General features: G+C 43.4%; 1 protein-coding gene across 1 annotated transcript in view; it reads right to left on the minus strand.

Moving 5' to 3' along the window:
- DOCK5 (dedicator of cytokinesis 5) overlaps positions 1–26561 on the minus strand; it is a 148050-nt gene that overhangs the window by 85897 nt on the left and 35592 nt on the right. The window contains exons 5-12 of the mRNA XM_015565723.1: positions 24816–24964; positions 21936–22071; positions 19621–19778; positions 18519–18600; positions 15585–15714; positions 12431–12503; positions 8878–9020; positions 6313–6438 (exon numbers count right to left, since the gene is read on the minus strand). Of these exons, the coding sequence (XP_015421209.1) occupies positions 6313–6438; positions 8878–9020; positions 12431–12503; positions 15585–15714; positions 18519–18600; positions 19621–19778; positions 21936–22071; positions 24816–24964 (997 nt within the window). The remainder of the gene's footprint in view (positions 1–6312; positions 6439–8877; positions 9021–12430; positions 12504–15584; positions 15715–18518; positions 18601–19620; positions 19779–21935; positions 22072–24815; positions 24965–26561) is intronic.

Here is a 26561-nt window from a genome sequence, read left to right on the forward strand (position 1 = left end):
GCAGAGGGAGAGAGAGGTAGAAACATCATTGATGAGAATCATTGATTGGCTGCCTCCTGCAAGCTCCCCCACTGGGGATTGAGCCTGCAACCCAGGCATGTGCCCTTGGCCAGAATCGAACCAGGGACCCTGCAGTCTGCAGGTCGACACTCTATCCACTGAGCCAAATCGGCTAGGGCGAGAGAATGTGGTATTTTAACGCATCTGAAATAATGAAAGCTAATATTTATCAAGTGCTTACTATGTACTAGGCACTGTTCAAAGTATCTTATACTGCCCTAGCTGGTTTGGCGCTGTGGATAAAGTGTTGGCCCGAAGACTCAAGGGTCCCGGGTTTGATTCCAGGCTCAATCCCTGGCCCTAATCAGGCATGGGCAGGAGTCAAGCAATTGATGTTTCTCTCTCTGTCTCTCCCTCTCCCTTCTAAAAGTCAATGGGAAAATATCCTCAGGAAAGGATTAACAAAAATAAATAAATAGAGTGTCTTATATGCAATAATTTATTTAATGCACATAACAACCTGATGAGGTAGACACTATTTCTGAAATCCTATCAAATACTTTGTTTATGTGAATCAGCTTAATTGTTTTTACTGATATCAGAATAATTTCTGCTTGTCATAGTTTTGGTTAACTAGCACGAAAATTTTTAAACGGATTAATTAGTAAAATGTAGCCCTTCTCCCCACAATGAAGACAAAATTTAAATGTTATTGAGACACAGAAATGAAACCTGGAATGCATGAAAGGTAAGCCTAGTTCCTGGGTGGAAAGACAGTATTATAAAAATAACTCCAACATCCGTACTACAAAAACTGCCTCCCAGGGTAAAAATAAAATCTTGGAGGACCACAAGAAAATCAAGGTGCATATTTACACACATCATTTTCATCGCTTATCTGACTGGAAAAAAAAATTAAGATATTGCTAACAACTGGTGAGGGTAAAGAAAAAGGGGTTTATTTATATATTACAGTTTGAAATCTTAATGACATATTCTTTGTCAGCAGAGAAGTTGTCAGTTTGTGTCAAAAACCTTAACTGACACAGCAACTTCACTGGTAATATTTAATTTAAAGTATTAAAAATGTGGGCCTTGCCCTGGTCGGTTGCTAAGTGGTTAGAGCATCTGCCCACGAACTGAATGGTCTGGAGTTCGATTTCAGTCAAGGCCTAGTCCTAGCCCCGGTTGGGAGGCAACCAATCGATGTGTCTCTCTTACATCTATGTTTCTCTGTGTCTCTCCCTTTCCCTTCCACTCTCCCTAAAAATATCAATGGAAAAAATATCCTCAGATGAGGATTAACAAAAAAAATGTGAGTCATGATTACCCATAAGGATATTCATTGTGATATTGTTCATGAAAGTGAGCACTTGGAAAGTCCCTCAGTTTCCAACAATAAAGCAGCTGGCAGAATAAACGATGGGACCATCAGATACGATAATATTCGTTTAAAGCACTGAATGAGCACCTACTCTGTACCAAGCACTGTACCGAGTGTGGGAGATGACGGGGAGACATGCACAAGTCTCACTCTCAAGCAGCTCGTTATCAGATAATCACATGATGAAATGCACCATCATAAATCAGGGAACAGGCCAGGCTCCGTGCCGCATAACCCTAAGTTCCAACCTTGTCGGGAGCGTAGGGGCATCTCCCTTTGAGCTGACATTGGAGGGATGGGAGTGAGAGAGGGCAAAAGCAGCATGTGCAAACGCCCAGAGGCAGCCGACCTGTAATGAAGTGTTCCAGTGGGAAGTGGGGTCTGGTGTGAGATAAGGCTACAGGGACAGGCAGGAGGCATGTTTCCTTAAGCTTGCAGGCCAAGCTAAGAATCTGTGCCTTCCACCTAAACATAAACAGAAGTCATCAAAGTGTTTTCAGCATGGGAGGAGGGGACAAAATTAGGTGGGCTTTCATAAAAGCTTACTCATGCTGCAGCGTGGAGAAGAGGAAATGAAGTGAGAAGCAAGCAGAAACAGGGAAACCAGTTAGGAAGGTCATGTCCAGGGAAGAGATGACAGTGGCTACCGCTCAGGTAGTGGCAATGGAGACAGAGAGAAGGCTGTGGCTTTTAAAAAAAATATATATTTTTTATTGATTTCAGAGAAGGAGGGAGAGGGAGAGAGAGATAGAAACATTAATGATGAGAGAGAATCATTGATCGGCTGCCTGCATGCCCCACACTGGGGATTGAGCTTGCAACCCGGGCATGTGCCCTGACCAATCATCGAACCAGTGAACTCCTGGTTCATATAGGTCAACGCTCCACCACTGAGCCATGGAGGCTGGGCAAGGTTGTAGACTTAACAGGCCTTTTAAAGGTAAAACTGGCAGGTCTTGCCCAGGAATTTTGAGTGCGGTGTAAAGGAGAGGGAGGGGTCGGAGTGACTTTCAGACCTCTTATCTGTGCATCTGGCTGGAGAGGGGGCCGCTCTCTGTTGACAAAACTCAACAGAAGATGCACAGGGTTACACGTCCCTGTAGGGAGCCGATATAGGGTTAAGCCTCAGACTGACCTGTGGGCAAAGTCACAAAGAATTCCCAGCTTAGAGGGCACTGTCCTCTTAGCATAATTAGGCTTGACCTTATAACACTCCCTAGATCTTATCTGGGAAGCTAATGGGCTGAGAAAGTGCAGGAAGTATAACCATGGTGTAAACAAGTGAAACTCACAAGAACAGTGTAACTTTGGTAACCATTACCTTGTTTACCTCTCACTATAAAATAAAGGCTCAGCTTGCCTTGGGATCTTTCTCTGTGGCCTCAGCGAGGCACAGGGAAGATCCACGGAGACTAAAGAAAGCCAGAGAGTTCTGAACGCTGTCTCCGTGTAAAACATTCTTCGCCGACTCCGTCCACACCTTTGGGAACCCCTGGACCGCTGGGGCTGGCCCCCAGCACGTCCCAACTGGGAACTCTGAGCTAGAACTAGGCCACTAAACAGGGGAGAGTAGCCCTGTCAGGGAACAGTACCTAGCAGGGTCCCGAGGCAGAAAAGTAGCTGGATCGATGGTGACTGAGCTCAAGGGAGTGGCCCTGGGTGACAGAGATGGATTTTGAGGCAACTAACACACAAAGGCCAAGCGAGTAGGAGAGAGCACCGAGGGAGAGAAAGCAGATGAGAAGCAAAGGAGGCCTGTTACGGGCTGAATTGTATCCCCCTAAATTCTTGTGTTGAGGTCTCAGCCCTCAGTACCTCAAGATTTGACCATATTTGGAGACAGGCCCTTTATTTATTTATTTATTCATTCATTTGTTTATTTTTTAGAATATATTTTATTGATTTTTTACAGAGAGGAAGGGAGAGGGATAGACAGTTAGAAACACCCATGAGAAAGAAACACCGATCAGCTGCCTCCTACACACCTCCTACTGGGGATGTGTCGGCAACCAAGGTACATGCCCTTGACTGGAATTGAACCTGGGAATTTTCATCTGCAGGCTGACACTCTATCCACTGAGCCAAACGGGTTAGGGCTGGAGACAGGCCCTTTAAAAGGTTAAGATGAAATGCGGTCACGTGTTGGGCCCTAATCCAACAATGTCTTCTTGGTGTCCTTACAAGAAGACATTAGGGCACAGATACACAGACAAATGGGTGACCATGTGAGGACACAGGGAGTAGGTGGCCACGTGTAAGCCATGGAGAGAGGCCTCAAAGGAAACCAAACCAAACCTGCTGACACTTTCATCCTGGACTTCCAGCCTCCAGAACTGTGAGGAAATAAACTTCTGTGGCTTAAGCCACCCAGTCCGTGGTACTTTGCTATGGCAGCCCTAGCAAGCTAATACAGGGCATAAGGGGCAAATACTGAGTAGAGCTGACATCTAAAAGTGAGCAGAAGATGACAAGGTGGCAAGACTCCCAACAGAGGCCTCTGGGAGAAAGAGAAGAGGTGGGTCACCAATGAGGAAGGGGGAGCATTTCAAGAAGGAGTGACCAAGTGTCACATGCTGCAGAAATACCAGACACAACCATGTTAAAAATATCCTCTGGCCTAGTGACTGCAATCTTTGGTGACTCCAGTGACAGCCACGCTGGAGTGAGTGGCCAGAGGGTGACTGTCAGGTATGAAAGCAGAGAGAGAGTATAATCACTTCCAGGAATCTAGCTGGAAGAGGCGAGCAGAGAGGCAGAGCGCCTTTGCTGGAGGGGAGGTAGGGTAGAGCAAGGGGCCTGTTTAAATGGGGATGAGAGGAAGCTCCAAGGTGAGGGGCGTAGGTCTACCTCTATAGTTCTCCAAGCTGGCTCATCACCAGAATCACCGGGGGAGCAACAAATTATCACAGCTCATTAATTTCAAAAAAGGGAAATAAGACCTTGGGTTACTTTAAAAGAAGCTGAATTTTTATGGGCTAGACAAGAGCTTGGTTTTCTAGAATTTTTCTAATATGCCAAAGATTATTATATGTTCTATCTACCTATAAAATAAATTTCATATATTCATATTTTATATAAAGTTCCTTGAGGGAATCATTTCCTTTTACTAACATGATGATTAAGAAATTAAATAGGCCCTGGCCAGTGTTCTCAGTGGTTAGAGCAGCGGTTCTCAACCTGTGGGTTGCGACCCCTTTGGCGGTGGAACGACCCTTTCACAGGGGTCACCTAAGACCATCCTGCATATCAGATATTTGCATTACGATTCATAATAGTAGCAACGTTACAGTTATGAAGTAGCAACGAAAATAATTTTATGGTTGGGTCACAACATGAGGAACTGTATTTAAAGGGCCAGAAGGTTGAGAACCATTGGGTTAGAGCATTGGCCCACATACTGAAGATTCACGGGTTCGAGTCCTGCCCAGGGCACACACCTGGGTTGCAGGTTTGATTCCTAGTCCCAGCTGGGGCATGTGCAGGAGGCAACCAATCGATGTCTCTCTCACATTGATGTTTCTCTCTCCTTCCCTCCCATCTCTCTTCCACTTTCTAAATATCAGTGGAAAAAAATATCCTTGAGTAAGGATTAACACAAAAAAAGAAGAAATTAAATGTGTTAAATCAGTGAATACAACAAAACACATATGCAGATCACAACATGTGATGGCAAATCAGATGGAACTAAATAAGAAACTGCAGAATATTTACGTTTGTCACCACAAGTACGGGGACTGCCACTAATACAGCTGGCGCTGAAGCAAATGAAGCAGCCGGTCCAGCTGAGACGGAGCCGCAGCTCTGGCTGCAGTTTCCCAGCAAGGAGCCCAGGAGGCCGGTGATGCCACCGTGAGGAAAGGTACTTGCAATTAAAGCAGATTATTCTCGGGGCAGAGAACTGTGCCATTTTGTTCAACTTAAGGATGGTCTAGGGAAGCATTTCAGATGGGCTTGTGTAGAACATACAAGGAAGAGAGAGCGAACCAAAAATTTTGAGTGACATTCAGAAGCTTTATGTTGGCCTTGCACACTGAGTAGCCTTTTTTTTTTTTAAAAAAAATCTTCACCCAAGGATATTTTTCCCATTGGTTTCTAGAGAGAGTGGAAGGGAGGGAGGAGGGGGAAGAAGAGAGAGACATCGCTGTGAGAGAGACACAACCGAGGTACGTGCCCCTGACGGGAGTTGAACCTGGGACCCTTCGGCCCCCAGGCTGACACTCTATCCACTGAGCCAAACAGGCTAGGTTCCAATTTTTAAATGTTAGCAATTAATTCAAAATAATTTTTTTTTAAAAAGCAAGTCCAACAAATCTGTCTTCAGACTAGATCTGGCCCCACGGGTCAGTAGCATTTTACCTCGTGGCTAGGTGATTGTTACGATTTTAGTCATCGCTGGTTCTTTGTTTCACCTCACGTCCGAAGCCACCCCAGGCACACGCCCCCGACCGGAATCGAACCTGGGACCCCTCAGTCCGAAGGCCGACGCTCTATCCACTGAGCCAAACCGGCCAGGGCGAGAATATTTTTTTCATTGATCTTTAGAGAGAGAGTGGAAGGGAGGGAGGAGGGGGAGAGAGAGGGAAACACTGACATGAGAGTGACATATCAACTGGTTGCCTCCCACATGTGCCCCTACGGGGGCTGGGGAACTTGCAATGGAGGTACGTACTCTTGACTGGAATCGAACCTGAGACTTTTTAGTCCACAGGCTGACGCTCTAACCACTGACAAACAACTGCGAGGGCACTGGGTAGCTTTTTAAGGTACTGCATGCAACTCTGTTTCTATCTCCCTCTGTCTTGATACCACTGACTGCAGATAACTAAATCGATAGATCTGTATTGTTTCAACTGTGCTGTTAGAAGTAACTACTTCATGGAAGGAATTCCTAGAGGAAGCAGAGCAGGTGACTCAAGCAAAATGTTTACCTGGAAGTATTATTTCAGGAAAGCCCATTTTCCGGGCGATTGCTGTTGATCTATCCACCAAGTGTGAAAAATTCTTCTGAACTTGCGGGAGGTCACCTGGCAATAGCTTCAAGGACACCCAAAGTCCTTTAAAGAAATAAAAGATAAACTTTCAGTTCTCTGTATGATCTCTATAATAAACACACACCCACACTGAGAAAAATATGTTGTAATGATATACAGATACAGTGTTACTGGATGAAAATTCTCCCCCAGTTAACTTATAACTTTAATGACACTCCATTAAGGCTTCTTGAGAATTTGAAAGAGAAGTGAACGGATGTTTACTTTGAGGGAGGAAAAAGAGTGAAGCTAGATACCAAAATGCTGTAAAGCTCTAGTAGTACGTGATATTAGTGGTAAAAAAGTTATGTGAATCCATGTAAACTCTGAGGTTAAGTACTATAATATACTAGAGGCCCCGTGCATGACATTCATGCACTGGTGGGGAGGTGCAGGAGCGGGGAGTCCCTTAGCCTGGCCTGCACCCTCTCCCAGTCCAGGAGCTCTCGGGGGATGTCTAACTGATGGCTTAGGCCCACTTTCTAAGCCTGCAGTCGGACATCCTTAGCGCTACTGCAGAGGCAGGAGAGGCTCCTACCATAGCCGCTGCGCTCACCATCTGTGAGCCTGGCTTCTGGCTGAGCGGTGCTCCCCCTGTGGGAGCGCACTGACCACCAGGGGGCAGCTCCTGCGTTGAGTGTCTGCCCCCTGGTGGTCAGTGCATGTCATAGCAACCGGTTGTTCCACCAGTCGGTCAATTTGCATATTAGGCTTTTTTTATACAGGACAGCAAAAGAGGCACAAATCATGGAAAAAAAAACAATTTTGTAAATGTGCTGCTACATGGAACAGAATCTATCTAATTTCTCACCTCACATTTTGATTAAAATAAATTCTTAAAACGAAAAAAGATAGGAAATTAAAAGGAAAAATAGAGGTAATTACTACATCTCTTAGAATGAACCATTTTTTCAAGTACAGAAAAACAAATGAAATCATAGAAGCAAAAGAATTATCTATATAAATGGAAAGTTTTGATATTCATAAAAATAAATGTATACTATAAAGTGGTGAAATACTTATAAATACTTAGGAATTTATACTACTCATTAGAAGAAAAAACTTCAAGATCTTTACAAATAAATAAGACATGAACAGACAATTCACAGGGAAATACAAGAAGTTTATAACTATCTAGCAAACTGAAAATTGAAAAATATGTGTCCTAAATAAGATTATCTTTATTATATAAAGTGCTAAGAAGGAAAATTTTAGAAAAATTCACAAATACACATGAGGAGTAGTTTTTGTTTTTATTTAAGAGAAGTATATGGAAGTCTACTTTTTACCTTCAAAACAGGTAAAATTTTTAAGTATCAGCTGGCAAAGTGGGCAAGATGGTAATTAGTGCCTGCTGGTAGAAGCCCTATAGCTATGTTTCCAGGTTTAAGCTTGTTGCCATCATTTGACCCAGAAATCCTACTTTTGGGGGAGGCAGTCCTGAATACAGAAAAAGCTAATGTATAAAGATAGTCATAGTAGAGTTATTTAAACTTACAATGGTGACAAATTAGAGAACACTTAAGTTCTACCTAGATTTCATTTTCTCAAATCCAAGTAATGGAGTAACATGCAGCCACAAAAAATATCTGTGAAGAGCATAAAAACATTTGAATAGTGTTTGATTTGTTAAGCAGCAAAAAATGACCTTTTTCCAGTTTTGTTAAAATAAGTTATATATACAGAATAATTTATTTAGTATAAGGGTTTTTTACTCTAACAAATTATATCTTAAGGTTAGAAGTTCCAAAACAACAGAAATATAGTTATTTGTTTTAATTTTTTAGCATTTCCTCACATGTCTTTCCCACTCAGGATAAAGGATAATTATTAATACAGTGGAAACTAAATATGCTGAAAACAATGTGTCTTCTGATTGCCTACACTTTGGAAGACAGTTATAGGGTGGGTTAAAAAAATTACTCAATCTTCAAAATTATCCAAAAACCATCACCATCTTGGTATTTAAATTTAAAATTTTAACTACTTTCCCTTATTATTTTGAATTTAAAATGCAGTTTCAATAAGCAGAATTTCTCTTGGTTAAAACGATGTCAACAGAACATATGAAGTACTAAAAACAACTAAAAACATTTTGCTAGACAGCCAATTATTTTATATTAATACATATTGCTTTGGTCTCCTTGCTCTCAGTTTTAGGAAATGTAATGGGGTAAACATATTCAGAGTTATCCTCTAAATTCTCTGTCTGTGCATTTACCTAGAATCAAGGACTGCAGGATAGACAAAAGTGAGGAAGGAGTCATGGGATAAAAATTTGTTCCATAGAATTTACAAAATGGAGCTGTGATCGGTCATTCTGGGTGCTCTTCAGTATTAAACGCCTTTAGCAGGAAGCGGAGGTGGGCAGCCCCCAGAGGAAGGCAGTGAAAGGGCGGGAATCCCAGGCCAGGCTCTGAATGCCCGCCCCCGCCCCTCCCAGTGGAGCGCACAGGCCTGTACCTTGTCCTTTATGGTTCACTTCCTTCGCTGCTATCACTTTATTCAGGACTGAAGTGAGTGGTTCATTTTCCCCGATCACCTGGGATGTTATCAGGGGCGACATGATTAGCTGCCTCTGCCGGATATAGGTTTCCATGGCGATTCTGGGAAGGTCAGAAGTGAGAGGTAAGTAAAAAGGAGGACGTTTCTGTAGCACTAAACACAGCTAACTAGGAGACTGTCTTTTCTTATTTTTCCACTGGGTGCCTGGCGTAGACACCAAATTCATCTTACAAATGATTTGGGGCAAAGAATAAACACACCCGAGAACAAACAAAACTGATGGCCAAGTATGAACAAGTAAAATGGAAGGCAATTCATGAGAGGGAGAGGCTGCTGTAATGGCTCTGAAGGACCGGGAAGGGGCAGGAGACCAGGCCTCCAGTTCTGGTCGACTTGGCAGCGAGCCCCTCTGTCTCCCCCTGGGCCTCAGTGTCCTCTTCTGTAAGGAGGGAGATGGGCCTGATCGTGTGCCCCGAAGGCCCCATATAGTACCAACACTCAATGTCCAAGAGCAGTACGTGTGTGGCCTTTGGGGCGCATTCTTGGACTCCCCTGTGACGACACTGTATGTAGGGTTGCTGCAGCGCAGGCACCAGGGAACAAGCTTCACGTCAGTGGTCACATCAGCCTGAGGCTCGGGCAGGCGATCAAAGAACCTAACACAGCCCCACCCCGTTGACAGCCCAGCGCTATCAGCAGCTACACATCGCCGGGTGCAGCACAATGCTCCCCAGTCTTCTCGGCCGTGGTTTGTTCTCTTGCCCACTCTGCAGGCCAGCTTTCCCTGCGGCGTTCAGATCCATATGCTGACAATACAGCAACATGTCGCTGAAAGTGGGCTTGCTGTCATCCGAGTTGCTTTCAACAACTTGCACTCTCTTAGGTGGACGAGCAGGTGCACATATAAAACTCTCTTATAATACACTGTACTGTTGTGGGTAAGTTATAAAAGCAAATGCCATAAATCTTAGGGGTTAAATGCCACAGGCTGCAATTTGCATCGTGAAAGCTTTATTTTACAGTGGCTGTTGGCCGCACAATGAGCGATAGTCAAATCAGGTTTGGTCGCCTCCGAGACGCAAAGCATGCATTATGACACGGTGGGGACAATCTCTCAGGCGCACTGTTTCGCCACGGCTGCTACACGGGAGCTGGTGCAGAAATTCAGAGGGAGGCACACACCACAGAAAGAAACCCCTCCCAGGGGAAGCCAATATAGAGAAGCACCTTTGAGATAACTTTCATATCCAGAATGCCGCACCTATTTTAGACATATTTATATTATATATGGAGCAAATTAACTTTCATATCCATAAATGCTGCCCCTTTTATTTACACACACATACATAACATACTATAACATTATATATTTCATTTAACTTTCACAGTCATGAACGCTGCTCCTATTATGCGTACAACTAATAATAATGTATACTAATACATATATAATAAGAACATTCATGGTTAGAAAGTTATTTTTACATAAATATATTTGTATATATTTAATATAGTAATATGTTACATTTTATATTTAAGCATTTTATTCTACATATCTTACTTATTTAATATTTACTGATTATATAAGAATATATTAATAGATTTAATATACTTAATATAATGTATTAATATAAAATTGTAATATATTTTAATATATTGTATGAATACATGTAATAGGTTATATCCATTTAATATATTTAAATATATATAGATAATTATATTAGGAGCAGCATTCATGAGTTTCCAAGTTATCTCATAATTTAAACTAGCACTAAGCTACATATAATATCTACCTCACCATGTTTCTGGTGGACCAGTATATAGGTTGTATGATACTAGATAAATGCATATATAAAAGTAATGTTTCCTTACACCCGCCCAACACTTGGTATCTTATATATTTTTTAAATTTGGTCAAGCCAAAAACTAAACCTCATTATATAATTTGCATTTCATTTATTCTCAATGAATTTATAGGCCATTTCTTGTGTGCTTTTGTGTATGTCCTTCTTATATCCTTAAGAACCTCTATTCATTCTTCATCAATTAAAAATACTCCATACACATTACAAAGATTTGTTAATTTTTTTCTATGTATAAGTTGTTTAAAATTCTTGTGTGGCTAAACCTATCACTTTTCTTTTCTAGTCGAATCTTTGTGTGTGACTCAAAGGCCTCCCATAAATCCTTATTTTCTAAAACTCAACATTTTAATTTTTAGGCTCTTACATCTATGTTTCATCATCAGGATTGACACTGGTGTAGGTTGTGGGAGAAGGTTCTAATTTATGTTTCTTAAATGGCTAGCTAATTTTCTCACTTTTTGTGTAGTTTGTCTTTCTCCACTGATTTATTATTATTATCCCAAAACTATTTTAAAATAAGATGATCATATTGTTATTTTATTTATTTATTGTCTAAAGTTTTACAAATGTCTCCTTTTTCCCCAATTGATCATCCCCACCCCCTTGCCCCAAGCCATTCCCACCCCGGGCAAGCCCCCACTGCCCCAGTGTCTGTGTCCATTGGTTATGCTAATATGCATGCATACAAGTCCTTTGGTTGCTCTCTAACCCTCCCTCCCCTGCCATTTGCCTCTGGATCTATCTTGTTCATCAAATTATTTTGATCTCATATTATTTATTACTAATAAAATATATATTACATAAATATCCTTTGGCTAGTTTGTAGAATTCTCAATCTGTCATATCGATCTGTTGTGGCAGCTACAAGCTTAAATAATCACCTTCTGTCGCTGACACAACTAAGCTGTTGGGAGTCAGTCCCAGCAATGCCCCCGCCTCGCCTAAGCCACCACTGTGCACGGGGTAGGCAGAGCATGGCTGCAGGGGCCAGTCCTAGCGCTCACACAGGTGCTTCCTCAGAGGTGCGGGGACTGAGACTTGCTCCCCAGCGGCCCACATGGGCTCCGGCTTGAGCTCGACTCTAGTAAAGCTCTTCAGGGAACCGCTGCATGTCCTCCGGCTGGCATTCCCCCCTCTGCAGGAACTACAGAGCAGGGAGCCTTCACTCTCACACCTCCCGAACCTCACTACTCCAGGTGTGGTCCCTGACTAGCAGCATGAGCGTCACCTGGACGCCTGTTAGGTGAAGTGAGACATTCTGCATTCTAACAAGGTCCCAGGTGGCGCCTGCATGTGCCCGTTGAGAAGCTGTGCTGTCCTACCTGATTCCTTGTCTTCCATGACACCTGTTCCAGGGGACACATACAGATATGTTGGGCATTTCTGACACTTAAGGCACCATTCTCTGGTTTGTAGTACAGACACAGATTTTCCCCTTATATTCCTTCAGTCATTTCGGTAGATTCAGAAAAGTTCCATTTACGCTCTGCAATTGGAATCCAGTGTACCTGGTAAAGGACTTAGAATGAAGTCTTTTGCCAGCTCCTCTCTGACAACATTCCTTCTCTAAGCAAATGGTTCTGCATTAACACTATTCAAAGTGCTAATCCAAGTCCCAAGTCGCCTGGGACAAATGCCCAAGTACTTACTGTTGGAAGGGAATGAAATGCTGCTTTTCTTCATCATCCACCTTCCCACGTATGATGTCGGTGATATCCATCACTAGGAAGAAGATAAAGTTAATTAAAGACACTAATTACTTCAGGCCTCACTGGGTTCCTATGGAGAACTAAGAGTATCAGCAGCTTAGGACACTGGGGGAGGAAGAGGCCACATCAGAGACATCTATTTCTTTGCCAACAAGGATTCCCTGGGTGCCAGCCCAGCAAAGAGCAATGAGAACTGTCCCCTGCAGGGGCTCAGATTTCCTGATAACCCTGCCAACTAGTCCCTTTTCAAAGTTCTACAAGACCCAGTCGCTAAATTCTTGAGAAATTGGACACCCTGATGGCTTTTGAGTGAGCCTGCATTCAAAGGCCCAGAGAACACACATTTTGGGCACAAGTGACAACAGAATAAGAGGCCTGGCAGGGAAACGCAGGACGTTAGTTGTCAGCTGTCCCTGATTTACTGTCTTCTCACCTGATACACACTTGAACAAAGAGAAGCCAGGGTGCCAACCCAGGCCTGGAGGATGCTAGAGCGGCCTGCTTTTCCATGGGCAAGAAGCGCAATAAATAGAGTACTGCTCTAAGCCTCCTGCATAGTATTATCTTACGTGCACAGACATTGTGCGCTCTACTTTAAGAGATAAGAAACTGAGCACAGCCCAGGTAAGGAACTTGCCCTAGGTCAGCAGTTTTAAGTATAGAAGCCAGGGTCTGAGCCAAAAGTGATTACAGGCCAAATCACTGAACCTAACAATCCCTCGCTGTTTACAGTAGTAAATGGGCCGTTCTCCAGCTGCTGAAATCCGGCAGGGCCCATGGCAAGAGGCAGGGCATGGCATGCTGTCAGCCTTCAACGGAACCCTGCAAAACTGTACAAATAACACACCAAACCTGCGACACTTATATTTGACACCCCCTCCCACCCCTCCAAATAAAAACAATATGCAGTTCGTTTGTCTTTGCCACATCTCGTTACTCCTAAGCTCTGCTGATGCTCAGAATCAAGGGTCAGAGCAAGGAAATCTCTCCTTTCCCATCACACCCCATGCCCTGCACACACACACACACACACACACACACACACACACACACCCTGATACTGAAAAGCCACCGAACATCCTGCTTGACGTTCTCCCAGTTTCTTTGGCTCACTCTGAATGACAACGACGTCTACTATGCTTTAACTCCTTAGGCATAGTTCTCAACCTGTGGGTCGTGACCCCTTTGGGGGTCAAATGACCCTTTCACAGGGGTCGCCTAAGACCATCGGAAAACACATGTATAATTACATATTGTTTATGTGGTTAATCACTATGCTTTAATTATGTTCAATTTGTAACAATGAAATTGGGGGTCACCACATGAGGAACTGTATTTAAGGGTCGCGGCATTAGGAAGGTTGAGAACCACTGCCTTAGATCAATAGATGGTCATGTAGACGGCTAACCAATGCTGGGCAGTCTCTTGCCTTTTCTGAGATTTCACTTAAATTCTCTATCAGGAGGTGATGCTGTGCCCTCTGGTCACAGACTGCCAGCCCTTGAGCAGCAGCTGGAGGGCAGGGCTATTCCAGGGATGTAGACATACAGTCCCTCGGGGTACAGAGGCCACCTCATTACTCACACAACCCCGATAACATGGGGTTTCTGGGCCCTTGTTCCAGGAGTAAAATTATGACATTTCACTGATGGCTTTCCAAACTACCTAGTGACCAAAATTTCAAAGTAAGACTGAAAATATATTTTCTCAATTTAACAAACTAGAGAGGAAAGGAAGGGCCTCTTGGAAGGTTGTAGGGTTTGATTTAAGCCAGGGATCCTCTCTGAAAGCAGTTACAAACAGTGTTGCCTTTGAAGAGTAAATTCCCTAGACCTGTGGTCGGCAAACAACGGCTCGCGAGAGCCACATGCGGCTCTTTGGCCCCTTGAGTGTGGCTCTTCCACAAAAGTACTGGTTCTTCCACAAAATACCAACTTCTGCACATGGGCCATGAAGTTTCAATCACACTGTACGTGCGCGCCCACACATGGTATTTTGTGGAAGAGCCACACTCAAGGGGTCAAAGAGCTGCATGTGGCTTGTGAGCCGCGGTTTGCCGACCACTGGTCTAGACAGTCACTTTCCAGGGACAATTTACTGGACTAAAATCAGTAATGAACGTGTGGCCGTAGGCAGGGAGGATATTCGAAGGCATGACGGACGGCCTGCTGCGTGCAGGACACTGTGCTGGCACAGGACAATGCTCCAACCACCAGAGCCACCCCAGCCAGGGCCAATTTAAGTGGGCAGTTCTGTGGCATTCAGATGGTTGTGCAGCCATCACCACCATCCACCTCCACAATGTATCATCCTTCCAAACTGAAATTCTGTCCCCATTAAACACTAACGCCCCGGGGAGTTCCTGTCCTCCTCCAGCCCCTGGTAACTACCATTCTACTTCCTGTGTCTTTGAATTTAACCACTCTATGCATACTTCATGTAAGTAGAATCATATAGTAGAATCATTTATCTTTTTATGACCGGCTTATTTCATTTGATATAATATCTTCATGGATCATCCAAGTTGTAGCAGGTGTCAGAATTTCCTTCCTTCCTTTTAAGGCTGAATATAGTCCATTGTATGGACATACCACATTTTGTTTATCCCATTCATCCATCGCTGGGCACCTGGATTGCTTCCACCTTTTGGCTATTGTGAATAATGCTGCAGTGAGCATGGGATGTACAATTATTTCCATGAGACCCTGATTTTAATTCTTTTGGGTATACAACCATAAGAGGGATTGCTGGATTAGAAGCCCTATGTTTAATTTAAAAAAAAAAATATGTCTTTATTGATTTCAGAGAGGACGGGAGAGGGAGAGACTAGAAACATCCATGATGAGAGGGGATAGAAACATCAATGATAAGAGAGAATCATTGACTGGCTGCCTCCTGCAAGCCTCCTACTAGGGATCAAGCCTACAGCCCGGGCATGTGCCCCGACTGGGAACTGAACCTTGGCCTCCTGGCTCATGGGTTGATGCTCAACCACTGAGGCATACCAGCCAGGCTGTGTTTAATTTTGGGGGGCCTCCCACACTGCGTTCACAGGGGCTGCACATTCTACATTCGTCTCTGGGTCTGCCCATACCTGCTACCCCGAAGGGTCTCCGCAGTCCACAGGTGTGCTTTTTGGCTTCCTTCAGCTCCATGCGGCCCACCCGGACGATCTGGCACACCAGGCTGACGCGGGGCCGGATGAGGTCGGTGCTGCTGAGGTCCTACGGAAGCAGAGTGTCACAGGGGCCATGCCACGTCACCTGCCACCTTCCTTCCTCTTTTTATTTTTTAAAACGTATTTTTATTATTGATAGTATTACAGGTATCGTCTATTATCTCCTCCTTTCCTCCCCTCCTCCCAGCCCCTACCCACCCACCACCTTCAGAATGCTGAAAGATCAAAATGCCTGCTCTCTTCTCCCTATGTGCCCAAGAAAAATGACTGTTTTTCAGAAAAATGACTATTCAACAGCGGAAAGACATTTATTCCCCAGTTCCTACTTCAAATTTATAAAGCGGATTCTATTTAATCTAAAGTCCCTGGTCCATCCATTCAAGCAGGGTATTCAAAATCAGGACACTTGTCAGGGCTACTTTCTATATTGCCAAGATATACCTGAGTACAGGATGCATTTCAGTGTCTAATGAGATTAAAACGCATGTGGTACTGACATTTATTGAGTACCCACACATGCTGGTTTCCTTTCATCTTCCAAACAAGCCTGCAAGGCAATTGTAACACAGAAATTTACATGCAGCGCTTTCTGTAACTGTTCCTCGGCTTTAGGAGGCATTGAGAGCTCCTGGGTGTATGTTGATTGATAAGTGATGTGTAGGTGACATATATGTTTCTTTGTAGCTCATGTTCTATCTACACTTGTTTGTATTCTTTTTCTTTTTAATCTTCACTGGAGGATTTTTTTTTTAAGTTCATTTTAGAGAGACGGGGGGCGGGGCGGAGGGAACATTGACATGAGAGAAAAACACTAATCGGATGCCTCCCATACACGCCCTGATTCGGGATTGAACCTGCAACCTAGGTATGTGTCCTGACCAGAAATCGAACTCAAAGCCTTTTCTTGGTGTATGGGACAATGCTCCAACCAAATGAACCACGAGTCAGGGCTACATTGGTTTGTATTCTTAAGGATGGGTGAGAAACCCATGAATGAGCTCTCATATCTCATTCACTTTAGCACCAAACAGAATTGAATTGCATCTCAAATTCTTTTCATGAAACAGCCGTCCAAGGCCTTTTTACTGAATCAAGAATTACTTTTTAAACAATCATTCCAAATCCATCCTCTGTAATTTACTTAAACCTCCAACTAGGAATAGGAATACAGAACAATGATAATATCAACCTTGAATTTCTACTCTTGGTTTTGTAAGGGTTCTGTTAAGAGAGAGATAATGGCTCCAGGCGACTCATTAGATAAATTGTAGCACATTCATATTATTTAAGAATATGCAAAAACTGATAAGGTTTTTGAAGAAGGCTTTATGACCCAGGAAATGATCACTACATTCTTTTAAGTCAGGGGTCCTCAAACTACGGCCCGCAGGCCACATGCAAATACAAATATTGTATTGTTCCCGTTTTGTTTTTTTACTTCAAAATAAGATATGTGCAGTGTGCATAAGAATTTGTTCATAGTTTTTTTTTAAACTATATTCCGGCCCTCCAACGGTCTGAGGGACAGTGAACTGGCCCCCTGTTTAAAAAGTTTGAGGACCCCTGCTTTAAGTGAAAGAGCTGGACTTGAAATGTATATATAAGAAGGTCCTCGCTGGTGGAAGGGATGGGGGAGGGAGATGAACTGCAGCTATGCAGAACTGATTAGAAGATGGACCAAAGATTCAATAATGCTTTTTAAAATCTTCACCCAAGAATACGTTCCATTGATTTTTAGAGAGAGGAAGGGAGAGGGAGAAAGAGAGAAACATCTATTGGTTGCCTCAACCGAGGATGGAACCTGAAACCTGGGTATGTGTCCTGATGGGGAATAGAAGCCGAGGCCTTTCTGTGTGCAGGGCAACGCTTTAACCAACGGAGCTACACCAGCCAGGGCCCTATAATGACTTTTTGAAATGTGTTTTCTTTTTTAATGTACACAGTGACTGAAAAATGCCTCTGATTTTAGGGAAAAAACTCCCACATCTCAGAAATAAGGAAATACTCTATATGTTGGGGGCAGGTTTGGGGAAGAGTTAGTTCTAAGTGCTTTTTCATCTACCTTTACCAGGTGGTGAAGATACAGATGGGTCAGTGCAGAGATAGGCATCAAACCATGCCTGTCTTAGGGATGGGATGTTAATAGAAGAAATGAATAATAATGAGAAATGAATGGATGAATGAATGGACAAGCCCATATGGGACCACTGCTTCTTCCCATCACTTCATTTGGCGCTCTACCTTAGACTCTGCTTTCCTTGCCATAGAGTGGTGAGAGGGCGTGGAGATAAAACAGAGGTGGCTTAAGGAAAAAAAGGGGGAAAAGGAAGGGTGTATCTCCTTTAGGTCCAATGGTTGCTGGGGAAACCTGTCTTCTCAGTCTTTCCAGAGCAGGAGGCAGCAGCTCTAGGGTATTTCGAGCACTGAAGTCATAGCAAAGTGAGAGAATCCTGAGAAAGTTCTTAGCCCAAGTCCAACAGAGTCACCATACCCAAGCTACAGCCCAACCAATTTCCTTGACAAGGGTTAATTTGCATATTGCCTCTTTATTATATAGGATTGCCTATTACTGTCTTTCCCATTTGGACAAAAGCTTCTTGAGCAAACATTTTTCTGATGTGTTCACTGATGTATCTCAAGTGCCCTGATACTCAGTGTCCAGCATCTAATAGGTGCTTGACAAGTATTTGTTGAACAAATGAGTGGGTTATTCCTGCTAGGGGGATTATGATGACTTTTGTTTGATAACCTGTATTTTCACTGTTTCAAGTTTTAATGTTTTTCATATACCTATCACGTGCATCCACTAATATAAAAAAAGAAAATGATTAAACAGAAGGTAGGACTTACAGTGAAAACCGCCTGAAGGTTATTAAGCTTCTCGATTTCCTTGGGCATTCCGTTACTGCCCCAACGAATTAGGTAGTTCTCACTGGTGAAGGAGAAAAAACTGATTCTTAATGAGAAGTTAACTGGGCTTGGAGCTGCCCACAGTATAGACTGGCAGGGTAAAAGCAAGGCCAGAAAAGCTGTTAAATTCGTCAGGCGGGTGTGAATGGAGCCTCCTGCAGCCCAGCCCCACAGGCACACCCTGTGTGGACTGGGGACAAGCAATCCTCAAGATGGACAGAGAATGCAGATTCCATCTGGGGCCTTTCTTCCACCTCAAATTCTAACTGTTTCGACTTTGCTGAATCAAGGATATCATTTTATAATATTCACTCTAAATCCTTCCCCTGGAAAACATATCACAACACTCAAATACAACTTCTATTTTAGAAATAAACAATGTTTTTAATTACTTTTAACCATCTTCTTCAAAATACATCTTAGCTGCTCAGCAGTAATGCCACTGTAGGGCCAAACAAAGCCTATTATCATTCCCACTATACATTAAAAATATTGTATAGACTTTATTAGGGCAGTTGTAGGTTCACAGCAAAGTTGAGCAGAAAGTACAAATTTCCCATATACCCCCTGCCCTACCCATGCACAGCCTCCCCACTATCCATGCCCGCACCAGAGCAGTGCATCTGTTACAGTCGATGACCCTACATGGATGGACACATCAATTATCACCCAGAGTTTACATTAGGGCTCACTCTTCGTGTTGCACATTCTATGAGTTTGGACAAACGTATAATGACATGTATCCACCTCTGTGCTCGGCAGATTCAGCCTTCCCCACACCTCCCCTATTATCATTTGAGCTCTTTGTTCCTGTCTCTGTCTTCTGATGAGTTTTACGTGATTTCTAAGACCCAGGGAGTCTGTTATTGCACTATTTCAGCAGCCAGACAAAAGGCTTTTAGCCCAAAGGATTTTATTTTCTTCTGCCCAGAAATCCTTCCCACTCTTTTCTGTCTTCCCCTCTCAAACCTAACCTCAGGCAGGACAGGTGAAGGCTGGATATTTTTGTGAGGTGGGCAGCTGATGGCTGGGTCTCAATTACCTGATGAACGTGGACTGGTCGGGGTCATAGAGGGCCATGAACAACTCTGCATCTTCCCCGATGTTGCACACAAAGTTCTTGAAGTTAACATAGAGGCCGTAGGTGTGGAAGGTATTGAAGTTGGACTGGCCCCGCAAGTCCAGGTTCTGCAGGAGTGACTGAACACAGAGGACAAGAGAGGAAAGCATCTTGTTTTCAGCAAATGGGAAATATTGGCAAATGCGCTCGGCCAGCGTGGCTCAGTGGTTGAGCTTTGACCTATGAACCAGGAAGTCTCTGTCCAATTACCAGTCAGGGCACATGCCTGGGTTGTGGGCTCAATGCCCAGTTGGGGGTGTGCAGGAGGCAGCCAATCAATGATTCTCTCTCATCATTGATGTTTCTATCTCTCTCTCCCTCCTCTTCTCTCTGACATCAATAAAAATATGTATTAAAAAAATTGGCAAATGGGGGACAAGCAACTCGTCCTGTATGGCTCAGTGGTTGGCCCATGAACGAAGACGTCACCAATTTGATTCCCCATCAGGGAACATGCCAGGGTTGCAGCTCAATTCTCAAGGGGGGCATGCAGGAGGCAGCCGATCAATGATGTTTCTCTCTCATTGATGTATCTTTCTCTCTCCCTTCATCTCTCTCTAAAAATCAATAAAAACATTTCTTTTTTTAATGGGGACAAGTTTGGCTCAGTGGATAGAGCGTCAGCCTGCGGACTGAAGGGTCCCAGGTTCGATCCTAGTCAAGGGCACATGTCCAGGTTGTCGGCTCAATCCCCAGTAGGGGGCGTTCAGGAGGCAGCCAGTCAATGATTCTCTCTCATCACTGATGTTTCCCTCTCTCCCTCTCCCTTCCTCTCTGAAATAAATTTTAAAAAATGAGGACAAATAATAATTGCCACCCAAGAAGAGAAACTATATGAAAGTGGACAAATATTCAAGTGAGCAAGATATAATCATTATTTACATAATCAAGACTATCCCGTTCAGAGCCTTGAACCCAAGTACTTGAATAGCTGCCAAAAGGTGATAATTCATGATTTTAGTAGCTTCAAGAAGTTCTCACCTCTCACAATCACTTCTGGATGAACCTCAAAGGCATAAAAATCATGATCATTATCCTTCTTTTGGGGAATAACTCTCACTGAAAATAAGAAATTCCACTGGGAAGCTTCACCCTCAGGCACAATTAACCATTAAATCCAGAAACACAATTAACGTATTATCACCACTGTGCTAAAGAAATAAAACCTATAAACTAAGAAAATAAAAGAGCCCTAACCGGTTTGGCTCAGTGGATAGAGCATCGGCCTGCGGAATCAAGGGTCCCAGGTTTGATTCCGGTCAAGGGCATGTATCTTGGTTGTGGGCACATTTCCAGTCGGGAGTGTGCAGGAGGCAGCTGATCGATGTTTCTCTCTCATCGATGTTTCTAACTCTTTATTCCTCTCCCTTCTTCTCTGTAAAAAGTCAATAAAATATATTTTTAAAAAAATAAAAGAAAAACAGAAACTTCTACTTATTATAACAGAAAGACTGCAAGACCTTATACCTAAATATCAATATGGTTAGGCAGTCATAAGACAGGTGAATAACATTTCTCTTTTTCTGTACCTTTCTAACTTTTAGTTAATGTCCAATTATTACTTTCAAAATCTTTCAAACACTTTATTTCTTAATCTTGTTTAAATTATTTTGAAAATTGTAATGCAATTTTCTAAATATAGAAGGTTACATGGTAAAAAGGCTCCCTTCCACCCAGCTCTTTCCCAGAGGTACCCATTAATTACCAATTTCTTGTCTATTATTCCAGAGTTAGTCAACACAGAAGCAAGCACAAATGTATGTAATTTTTTAAATTGATTTTAGAGAGGAGGAAGGGAGAGGGAGAAACATGGATGCAAGAGTGAAACATCAATCAGTTGCCTCCTGCATGTGCCCCAACTGGGGATACGACCTGCATCCTGGGAATGTACCCTGACTGGGAATCAAACCTTCCACCTTTCAGTGTATGGGACAGTGCTCCAACCAAGGGAGCCACACTGGCCAGGGCTGCAAATTCTTTTTTGAAACACAAATAATAGTATTTCATACACAGTTTTGCGTCTTGCTCTTTTTCATTTAATATATAGTTTTGCAATCTTTCCTCATCAGAACATCCCTATAGCTGCGTCATTCTTTCTGTTACATTTAAAATGAGGGCGTGACTGGTTTTCTGAACAACGTTTTTACCTTGTGGTCGACAACTCCCTTTCTCTCATTTAAAGCAAAAGAAAAAATGGAAGCTCAGTGGCCGAAACTGGCATATTTGAGGAAGATTACCTTTTCTTCTTGAATCCTTTCCTCAATCCTTTTTGAGGCCATTTCATGCACCTTGAAGAGGGCAATCGTGCTGGTTTCATCTGGGTCCAAGATGTTTCCGTTGTCATCTCGCACGACCAGATCTAACCCAAGCATTCTAGAAAGAAAGGAGTGGTCAGCTGGTCCTCAACAGAAACAGACTCCTTCCTGAAGAGCCCTCATGACAGAGCCAGGAGTCATGGTGAGGAAGCATGGATGCTGGACAAGTCAAGAACAGCTCATTGGCTTGTCTCCTTTCAATTCCTGTCTACATGCCATATCACAATGTTAAAAAACTTATGAGAATACTAGAGGCCCGATGCACAAATTCGTGCATGGGTGGGGTCCGGCCTGCCTGCCCTGATCGGGGCTGGGCTGGCTGGGGGGAGGGGATGCAGGAGGTTGGCCAGCCGGCCCCACCCCTGATTGGGGTTGGTGGGGAGGGGCTGATCGGGGGGCTGGGCTGTCCAGGGGTAGGAGCCACGGGAGGTTGACTGCCTACCGCACCCCAGATTGGGCTGGTTGGCTGGCCGCTGTGTGCGTCATAGCGACCAGATGTTCCAGTCATTCCAGTCACTTGGCTTTTATATATATAGATTAACCAAACTCATATAATGATTTGCAAAATAATTTGGTCCACAGAACCTCACCAGCAAAGGCAAAATTGGCACTGACCAAATTCCTCTGACCAATGCTTCCTCCCTGTGTCTTCTGCTGTTTGACACAGGAATAATAAAAGGCTACTGCGTAAGTATTGGGGGCTTGCCCTGCCACCCTTCAAGGTGCAGGCTTGGGGGACAGTACTAATTCAAGACTGTCTTAAAGGAGATCAATGAAGTATCTACTGGTATCTCCTAACCCATTTCAGAGCGTGGGCCCTGGTATCAATCAGACCAGATTTGAATCTTGGCTCTCATACTTGCTAGCAAGGTGGCTCTGCGTAATTTAGGTAATTTTGCAAAGCTCTGATTTCCTGTGAATATTCCCCACCCTTCAGGGCTCTTGGGAGAATTTAATGAGATAATGCATGTAAAGCACGAAACAGTATCTAGTGTATAGGGTACACTCAATAAGCGTTAGCTTTTATTGTGGCAACTGGCACAAGAAAACACCTGACCGAGTTAAGATGTAATTCTGAGTAATGCACAGGAAGAGAGGGAGCTGTATGGCCTATGCATGGCACAGTCCCAGCAGGGCCCTCAGGTCCAATGTGCACACAGAAGTAGAAGAAATTGTACTCCGTTCCAAGAAGTGGGGACTGTGGTGGAAACCAGATACTGCTATCTGAATGCCCAGTGTACATTCCAGGCACGGGCAATTTGGGACTAGGAGTGTCCAAACAGCAAGAAAACTCAGGGATAACAGTGAAATGTGCCAAATCTTTGGGAAGAAAGCAGAAATGCCTCATTTTCCTCCTCCGTGTTCTATAGCATCTCCATCAACTGATTTCATCTGGCAGATTCCTTTCCATGGCAGCCAGACCCACAGGCCACCCAGACTCATGAGCAAGGGGCCTCAGTGGCTGCTCAGAGACTGGATCATGCTGCATTGATGGAGCAGCTTCATTACTTGAGCTTCTTCCAAGCGCTGGAATGGGAAGGCAGGCCTGTTCTGCTGTTTGTAGGAGGTTAGCATCTATGCCAGAGATCAGGGTCTCCCAGGCCAATGCCCAAAACTACAGAGGCAGCATATGTGCAAGAGGGCAGCTGCCTAATGTCACCTTTGCTGATTTTTAAGTTCCCTGGCACTCACGATTGGCAAAGCAACCCCGGTGGTTATAGTCCTGAGGATAGACAAGGGACGAGGGTGGGAACTGTTAATTCTTAACCCTAAGAAAGGAGCATTAGACATAAAATAGAAAACTCTTGGGTTCAACTTCAGCTTTCCCACTTATATCTTTATGACGTGGAAGCAAATCACTTAAACTTACTTGGTCTGTTTCTTTAACCATAAAAATTGGAATAGCAGCTACAACCAGGTAATACATGTGAAGTGTACGTGGGAGAGATTTCATAAATAATGACGGAGTCTGAATCTTGTATGCTATGTTCACTCTAGCCATTTCTGAATCCAGCTGTCAAAGTTTACAACATTTAAATGACTCGGACAATTTTAAAAGATCTTTGAAACATTTCCCAGAGTCATGAAGTTGAAGAAGTAAGGCAAAAAAAATCATATATGCACAAGTTGAACACATGTAAAAAATGAGGCTAAATATCAAATCAATCATCAATAAAAACAAAATGAAGAACCAAACCCAGTCTTTAAAAAGAGCCAGTCAGGAGGGATAAACCCTAGGTCATCATAAATTTGACGAATTGACTGAATTTCTCATTCTCTAAAAGGCAGTACTAGAACCTACATATCTGCCTGAGCCAATCAGATAAGTAAGGAAGTAATTAACTCTTTAGAACTTATTGGCGTTACAATCAACAGGCTAAAAACATGCTTTAACTGGCAAAAACAGGCTAAAAACTGGCAAAGCTGGATTGCATGCACTCTGGTTAGGGGAAGATGGAGAGAGACTGAGTCTGGTATTGACGTAAAATCCAATGTTAAAATATAAACAGAGACAGTCCAAAAATGTTGCTTCAGCCCCGTTCAGTCTGTCACTAAAATTCAAGCCCCCTTCTCCACCTCTCCATCATCTCCCTGAGATCAGAGACCCAGCACAGGGTCTGGTCCATGAAGGGCACCTGCCAATTTTTTTTCCAACAGAATCAGATCTTTTCCAAGGCAAAAAGAGAGCAATAAGCATTGCTCTTGGGCAGCTCCCGGGTCAAAAGCTCAGGGTGAGCTGTGCGCTTATCATGAATGTGTCCACCTTTGTCCAAGTTCTCAGTGAAGTCAGCCCTGGCTTACCTGTTCCCGTGATCGATTTTGGCTGTGACCTTCTTCTTGAGCTCTGCCAGCTCATCCTTGGGGAGTGTTCCAGACAGGATTTGGGACCGCCACTCGATCAGGCTGTATGTCATCTGCTGTAGCCGGCGGAAGAGACTGACCTTGTTGTTCTAGGACAGGAAAATGAGGTGAAGAAAGGGACCCCCACAAAAAAAGGTGTGATAAAGGATGGAAACGTCTTTTCACCATTTGACTAGATTCTTTATAAGGTGCTATTTAACCAAGCACCTGTGCCATACAGTAAAGCCATGCACTGTGAGGGGATGGCCTTGCCCTGAGCCAGTCCCACTCCCTTCCCAGTAAAACTTTTTTTTTTATTGCTTAAAGTATTACAAAGGGTATTACATATGTGACCTTTTTTCCTCCCACCCTTGACAATCCCCTGGCCTCCCCTACCCCCCAGTGTCTTATGTCCATTGGTTATGCTTATATGCATGCATACAAGTCCTTCGGTTGATCTCTTACCCCCCTCCCTCCTGCCCCCCAACCCTCCCCGGCCTTCCTGCTGCAGTTTTCAGTAGAACTTTAGTAACAGATGAGCAATTGTAAGGTCAACATAGCTGCATTTTACATCAATCTCTACCTCAAAAATCTGCACTCCTTCCATGCAGAGCTATGTCCATTTCTCTTGAGTGCTCCAGACCCTTTAAGGATACTTCCTCTACTTGGAATCATGTTCTCCTCTCCCCTACACTTACTCCCTGCTCATCCCTACTCACTCACACACTACACCCTCCATCAACTGCTAATTCTTACTTGTTAGGCCTCAACTTAGAAATCAGAAGTCTCTTCCTCGAAACCCTAACTCTGAGTTCACTGTCCCTCTCCCAGCTCCTGGAATTAAGTCCTGTCACGGCATCAGAACCCCAGCCTTGGCTGGCTTGGCTTGCTCTCCGCTTACATGGAAGTGCCTACAGGGCAAGAAGCTTGCCAATTTTTGCATCCCTAGGAGCTGGCACAGAGCAGGTGCTCTATAAAGGGTACAGTGTGAGGGAATTATGGATGGAGAAAGAACTGTCATTTCAGAATGTAAAATGTTATTTTAAAATCCCCATAAAACTGGTAGACCATCCAGAAAATTGTGAGATGTAGAAAAAAATTAACCATTATCCTGGGCTTTAGTCAGAACTGCCCGTAACTGAACTAAATTAACTTATGACCAACTAATCATCTGTACTCCAATCATTTTAAGAGTCAAATACTTTATGTCGAGCCATATGACCTTTGTCCTATCTAAATGATTGGTTGATTCATTATATATTTTAAAGGTCAAGAGCATCTACTATGTGCTGGAAATAAAATTCCAGCCACATTCTAGAGGGCAAAAGACAGCAATAAATAAGTAAACTATATACATTTATATATATATACTATTTACACATGTAATATATATAATAATATATACATACAAAAAATAATTTCAGACTATGACTAGTACAAGAAGCATCATGCTAAGTGAAATAAGAAATAGGACAAGAACCATATAATTTCACTCATGTGTGCTATATGAAACAGAAAGCAACAGAAGAACAAACAAATTCATAGACACGACAATAGAACGGTGGTGACCAGAGGGGAAGTGAGATGATGAAGGATAAAGACAGTAAAGGGGGTCAAATACATGGTGACGGAAGGAGATTAGACTTTGGGTGGAAAACACACAATGCAATCTACAGATGATGTATTACTTGAATTGTATACCTAAAA

The sequence above is a fragment of the Myotis davidii genome, unplaced genomic scaffold (genome assembly GCF_000327345.1).
Source record: "Myotis davidii unplaced genomic scaffold, ASM32734v1 scaffold502, whole genome shotgun sequence".
NCBI classification, from domain to species: domain Eukaryota; kingdom Metazoa; phylum Chordata; class Mammalia; order Chiroptera; family Vespertilionidae; genus Myotis; species Myotis davidii.